Source organism: Netta rufina (genome assembly GCF_964035555.1).
Source record: "Netta rufina genome assembly, chromosome: 18".
In the NCBI taxonomy this organism is placed as follows: domain Eukaryota; kingdom Metazoa; phylum Chordata; class Aves; order Anseriformes; family Anatidae; genus Netta; species Netta rufina.
The window spans coordinates 13485465-13492477 of NC_140142.1; the positions used below are offsets into that span (position 1 = coordinate 13485465).

The following is a 7013-nucleotide window of genomic DNA, read 5'->3' on the forward strand; positions in this document are numbered from 1 at the left end:
TTATCTGCCGTAACAGTTCCCATGCGAGGCTTTCAAAGTAATAGACTAGAATGGCCAACAGAGTGTAGAGTATAGAGCAGTCTAATACTACGGAATAGAGTAGCCAGCAGAGGTGAGACAGGTACTTTGATATAAAGAAAGCCATCAGAAAGCTGATCCCAGTTAGATGACTGATATGGGGAGGTCAGGAGTAACCTGGCCAGGACAGATGTGAGATTTGGGGGAGGGAAGAGAAGGGAGGAGGAGCTCAGAAGCTTACCTTTGCAGCGGTAAGAGGGTTCATGTAATCTTGACTGTAACACTGACTTCAAACAGTCTTGTAGGGCCTATAAACTATTTTCAACAGTAACAATAATTCCTCAACCTAAACATTACACAAACACCCTGACAGGACTCCACTATTGTAATGCAGAAATCCAAGTATCACCTGAAGAAAAACTCAGCCCATAGCCTCTTTCCCTTACATTTACTCTCTTGCTCACCCTAATCACTGCCCCTAACACTAATATTAAATTGCTCTATTTCATCCTAGACTTCTTGACAGATGTAAACAAAACCCTTAAGCATAATGTGTGTCCATACCCTAACCAGAGACCTGACACCACAAGCAGAACGCCAAACGCTCCATCTAAAACTTTGCTTAATCTATAACCCAGAAAGGTAAAATCCAGTCCCTAGGAGAGTAGAGGGATGTCAGCTCTACCTCAGGATCTCCTGCCTGAGCAGGAGGAATGTGACTGTGACAGGGACTGTGAGGTCACTTCTGTCTCTGCAGTGGATAGGGCAGCAGCAGGAACGTGTCACAGAAAGGGACAGTGAGGTCACTTCTGTCTGTAGCTGACAGGTCACCCTTGCCTTCTCCCTGGGATCTGTGCTTTTGGGCTGACATCTGCCCATCTGCCAGTGGCCCCAGCAGTCCAGCAGAAGGCACTTGGTTGGCATGCTGACTGTGGGATTTCCTCTGCCTACATACCCAGGAGGACCCAGACAGAAAGAAGGCCCCCAGATGGGTTGTCCTGTCCCTTCTGCTTGAGTCCATGACTGGACAGGAGGAGGCACAAGGCTTGGCTATGTCTAGACAAGAAGCTGCAAGGCCAGCAGTAGGCCCATGGCTTGGAAGATGCTGCTGAGGTGACTTCTGTCTGGTTGGCTAACAGGCCGCAAGGAGCCTGCTGGGTTGGGATGCCTCTTCAGGAGTGGTTTCCACCCTGATGGAGCTTTGCTTGATAATAGGAAAGAGCAGGAGAGAATAAGCTGCCACAAAATGCAATGTGGAAGGTTGGCACTAGCCTCAATGAGGAAGAAATTCTGGGAAGAGAGCAAGGTAGTGAACAGACATGGGTGTCTGCAGACTTTAAGAATATAGGGCAAAGTGTTGGACAGCATAGGAAAGCTTGCAGAGGAGAAGGCAGAGGGTGCTGGTGAGAATGGAAAGCCCCAACACCCCTGAAGTTTTTGTCCCCTTGGCTAGAGCTTATGAGGTGATGAGATGTAGTCATTGCAGTGGGGCCTCCTTCCTTCCTTGCAACCCTTGCAGAGGCTGGGAGGTGTCATTCCAGTGTTCTTCTCATGGCATCACACTGCCAAGAACATCCCACAGATCGCCAGGAAGAGCCCTGAGCCAGACATGGAGTACAAGATCTCCCCTCCAGTAGTTGGTGGCAGGCCTTGACTCTTCTGCTTCACTAAAACCAACCAAGACTTTTCTCAGCACAGCGCTTTGCCTGTCTGTAATCATGGCCTCCAATTATCTGCCCTAACAAGTCCCTGGAGAGGCTTCGTTAGTAACAGCCCTCAGTGGGGCCCATTAATACTCCAAGTCACTTCAACTTTTGTGCCTCCTGACTTGACTTGCTCAAGCGGTTACATCACTCTCCTGTCAGTACCTGAGCTTCATAGACTCAGCACCAAAATACACCATGGACCTCATTAAAATGAAGAAACTCCTAACATCTCTACCACCGTTTTCTTAAAGACTTCAAGATTTGTTCAGCTAATTGCAGAGCTTGCATGAAGTAGTTAAGGAAGAAGATTTCAAAAAGCACCTAATCAAAAACTTATTATTTCAAAGTCTGAATTTTGCTGCATTTCAGTTTTGAGCATCATTCTCCTAATGCTGTTCATCCTGGGTGACTTCTTTGGAGACCTCCATCAGGAGGAAAAGCAGAGTCTGGAGGTCTGACAGCTCCACTGCCAGCAGTGGTCTTTGTCCCTGTAACTGCAGCCCAGCCCAGCACATGAAACCCTTTCTAAGACAAGTCAGTTGTACTTTGGGAACAAAATAAATAATAAAATATATTAAAATAAATAAAATTATAATATAATATAATATAATATAATATAATATAATATAATATAATATAATATAATATAATATAATATAATAATAAAATTGAAATAACCGTTGGAATCTGAGAAATTCAGCTTAAATCTTAGTAGACACCTGGACATCCATGGTGTCTCTTGGGTCTTCTGTGGAAAACTCAGGAAGAAAAGTAAAGAAAATATATCTTCAAGCGGCCGTAGCTGTACCCATGAGCTTAGACTCTTTGGGGAAATCATCCCCTTCCAGCCACAGAAACCTAATTTGAGTAATGTGAAAAGACCTGCCCAGTCAATAGAGTAGGGGGGCAAAGTCATGCTTCCTGTGCTATAGATGCAGAAGGCAAAAAGAATTGCATTGTGCCTTACACTACTCAAGTACGTGTAACTACTCAAGGTCATGCATCTTTACCTTAGTACTGACAAGTCCATCACTAAACCATGCTACCAAGTTCTACAGCTACACCTTGGCTCTTCAGTCAATGAACCAGCTCATGGATGGCAATCAGGGAGTCCCAATTAGCATGATGCTGCCTCAGGTGCGCCACCATGGTAGCCATTGGCACCTGCTGTTCTTCAACCCTCAGCGAACCCACAACAGAAGGATTCTGTGGAAGACCATGTAAGGTAGACAACTGTTTAAGATCCTCCACCTCAAAGGCAGGTAAGCCAAAGCCCCACCAGTAATGCCTTCTTGGAGCTTTGAAGTACCCTCTCCTGAAACAGTCTATGCTGAGGTTGCACATAGCCTCTGGACTGGTCCCAATGGGGTGCTTTTGCCATTCCTTCCCAGTTAGACTCCCTTCAGCCTCCAGACAGTTAACTGCTGGGATCCTCCTGTCACTCCAGAAATAAAGGTGGGTTCTACCTCTTTAAGTCTTGATGGCATTAGGGTACACTGTGCACCAGTATCCAGTAGAGCCTGACACATTTGTGGGTGTGATGTGCCAGGCCATTAAACATACACAGTCCAGTAAACTCGATTGTTCGGAAACAGCAGGAGAAGCATCCCAAAGGGTGGTGCTGCTGGTGAGGACATGTTTGTGGCAGCAGCATGAGTGGGCAGCAGCTGTGCGCAGGCGAGGGGAGGCCAGGAAGCGCATGCCAAGAGCGCTCCTGCCAGCAGAGCCAAGGCCAGGGCCGAGGCCAAGGGGAGAGGCAGGCCCAGGGCAGGGGGCTGCAAGGGCCATGCTGAGCTCCCTGCCCCTGCAGCAGCTTCACTGGCCCTCAGCAGATGTGCTTGGAGGTCCTGGCGTGCATCAGAGAGCAGCAAGGAGGGCGCTGGAGAGGGCCGGGGCCAAGCAGGTGGCAGAGCTGAGCCCCATGCAGGGGCTGGCTGGGGGTCCCCTCTGCTGCAGCCAGCTCACACAGCATGGCAGGAGGAGGGCAGGCAGGGCTCGTGGCCATGGGGCATAGCCTGGCCCTGGGCTCTTCCTGACGTTCCTTGCAGATTCTGGCAAGCTGTGTGGAGGGGACAAATGCCCTGGGCCCCCTTCCTGCTCTGCCCAGGCCAGCAAAAGCCCAGAGCGGCCTCCTGTCCCCTGCCCCTGCAGCTCTGGGCTCCCTCCATGCAGCCCTGCCTCTGCAGCACCAAGCCCTGCTGGGAGCCCTCCCCTGCATGCTGCCACCACTCCCTGACGCTGCTGTTGCCCTCTGCAGGGCACTGCCCAGCCCAGCTCAGCCCAGCCCAGCCCAGCAGCACAGGCTGGGCTGGCCCCAGGGCAGTGCCCACCGCAGGCTGCTGCAGTGCTCTGGGCACGGAAACCACAGCCCCAGCCCCTCGCAAGGCACTGCAGCTGCTGAGACAAAGGCAGCTCTGGGCCTCCCCAGCAACCCCCAGGCTGGGGCCAGTCATGGCTCAGGAGATGGAGGTCTGTGAATCTGCAGGAGCCCTGGTGTCTTGCCTGGGAGATCCCCAGCACACAGTGCCTGTGCCCCGCAGGGCCAGTCTCGCTCCCCAGGCCAGCACAAGAGGCCTGGCCCAGCCACAGAGCAGCTCCAGAGTCCTCTCCACGATGCCTTTTACCGTCAGCGCCAGCAACTGCACGAAATGCCCAGGCCAGTCAAGCCCAGTTATTGTTTGCTGGGCCATGTGCTACCAAGAAGTCTGATCCCAGTCCAGCCCTTTGTCCTTCAGTGATCGCTATGGGACTCTGATCCATCCTGAAGCCCAGAAAAACAAGAGGGCTGTCCAGGGAGAATCTCCTTGGGTGTATTTCTGACACCAGCTTTAGAAGAGGCGTACAGAGATGTGGCGGAGATGCCACTGTAGGTACATCAGGAAAGTCACAAAGGTGCATGAGATCTCGTGGCTAACCCACATACAAGAGCACAAAAGAACAATGTGGAGACCAAAAGAGAGCAACAGTGAAAAGGCCACGTCTTGCTGCTGGCTATGGCATTGGCTCCAGAGAAGCAGCAGCCCCGACCCGAAGGCAGCAGAGAGGCAGAACCCAGCGGGCAGGGAGGGGCAGCCCCAAGGGCCACTGGGGCTGCTCGTTCATGTGTCAGCTGGGCTCTTGGCCCTGAGCCCCTCCTGCGTGCTGGGGCTGCTGAGACCAGCGAATACCTGCTCGAGTCTTTATTGCGAGTAATAAGATTTTTGGTTAAATATTGTGGTGGTTTTACTCAGGTGGGCAGCCGAGCTCCACCACAACCACTCTCTCACTCGCCCTCTCCTCAAAGAGGAAGGGGGAGAAAATACAACACAGAGAACTTGAGGTTTGAGATAAGAAAGGTTTAATTAAAGGGAAAGGGAATGGGAGGTAAAAACAGAGACAAAAGAAGCAATCAGTCCATGTGGAAGCACAGAGAGAGGAAAAAATTATTCTCTACTTCCCATCAGCGAGCGGTGTTTGGCCACGTCCTGGGAAGCAGGGCCTCAAACGCGTAGTGGTTGTTCAGGAGGAACAGCCCCCTCCCCCACGAGAGCCCTGCTTTTATTGCTGAGTGTGACATCAGGTGTTATGGAATATCCCTTTGGTTGGTTTAGGTCAGCTGCCCCAGCAATGTCCCCTCCCCATCACTTGCCCACCCCCAGCCTGCTGGCTCCTGGGGGTTTGGAAGGAGTCCTGATGCTGTGCCAGCACTACGCAGCAATAGACACAACACTGGAGTGATATCAGTGCTGTTCCAGCTACGAGTGCAGAGCACAGCACTGTGCGGGCTGCTGCAGGGAAAAGGTGACTCCAGCTCAGACAGACCCAACACAAATATATATATATAAGTATAATAATTAGGGGGTAGGAAACTAAGAATATTCAGAATATTCAGGTATAACTTCAGAAGACACTATAAAGGGAAAATAATACAAAAGATTATCTTAATAGATTTATTTATTTTTTAAAGACACTTGTTAGGATTGTGGTCCCATTATAAATGATAAAGAGGCCTATATCCAGGGTTTCCTCAAGGCTTCCTTGAGCTCCTGGTTCCTCATGCTGTAGATGACGGGGTTCACTGCTGGAGGCACCACCGAGTACAGAAATGACACCACCAGGTCAAGGGATGGCGAAGAGATTGAGTTGGGCATCAGGTAGGCAAACACGGCAGTGCTGACAAACAGGGAGACCACAGCCAGGTGAGGGAGGCACGTGGAAAAGGCTTTGTGACGGCCCTGCTCAGAGGGCATCCTCAGCACTGCCCTGAAGACCTGCACATAGGACAGAGCAATGAAAACAAAACAAACAAATGCTAAAGAAAAACTAAACACGAGTGCCCCAACTTCCCTCAGGTAGGCATCTGAGCAGGAGAGCTTGAGGATCTGGGGGATTTCACAGAAGAACTGGTCCACAGCATTACCATGGCAAAGGGGCAGGGAAAATGTAGTGGCCGTGTGCAGGACAGCATTGAGAAAGCCACTGGCCCAGGCAGCTGCTGCCATCTGGGCACAAACTCTGCTGCCCAGGAGGCTCCCATAGTGCAGGGGCTTGCAAATGGCAACGTAGCGGTCGTAGGCCATGACGGTGAGAAGGGAATACTCTGCTCCAACCAAGAAGAATAAAAAGAAGACCTGTGCAGCACAGCCTTGATAGGAGATGATCCTGGTGTCCAAGAGGGCATTGGCCATGGCTTTGGGCAGAGTGATGGAGATGGATCCCAGGTCAAGAAGGGCAAGGTTGAGGAGGAAGAGGTACATGGGGGTGTGGAGGTGGTGGTCACAGGCTACGGCAGTGAGGATGAGGCCGTTGCCCAGGACAGCAGCCAGGTAGATGCCCAGGAAGAGCGCAAAGTGCAGGAGCTGCAGCTCCCGCGTGTCTGCGAATGGCAGCAGGAGGAACTCACTCACAGTGCTGCTGTTGGGCATTTGCTGGTTCTGTAGACATTTGTCTGCTGAAGAGGAGAAGACAGAACAAATTTACAACAAACTTCTCTGAGGAAAACCTACTGCAAGCCTTAAAGCACCAGTCCACCTGTGCCTCTCACTTTGCAGAGAACCTCTCTGCAGCTCTCTTGCTTGGGATCTGGCTGTTGCTGGATGAGAGTGGCACTGGGAGCACGGGCTGCTGTGGGCTGTAGATGAGTCCTTCCTGCTGTGCAGCAGTAGGGAAGCAGGAACATGGGAGAAATTCAAATTCAGTCCACTTGTTAGGTCAATGAGATTTGCAGTGTTGTTGGAAACAACTCATCTGTGTGCAGAGTTCAAGAAACCATTACCCACTACTCTTGGTCTAAGCTGCCCTGTATCTCCC

At 51.1% G+C, this 7013-nt stretch overlaps 1 protein-coding gene across 1 annotated transcript; it reads right to left on the minus strand.

Annotated features, from left to right (window-relative positions):
- Nucleotides 1–5713: 5713 nt before the first annotated feature.
- Nucleotides 5714–6628, minus strand: LOC311216542 (olfactory receptor 14C36-like; the record flags this gene model as incomplete). Its single annotated transcript, XM_084298070.1, has 1 exon — nt 5714–6628. The coding sequence occupies one exon, from the start codon at nt 6626–6628 to the stop codon at nt 5714–5716; it is 915 nt and encodes a 304-aa protein (XP_084154196.1).
- Nucleotides 6629–7013: the final 385 nt, after the last annotated feature.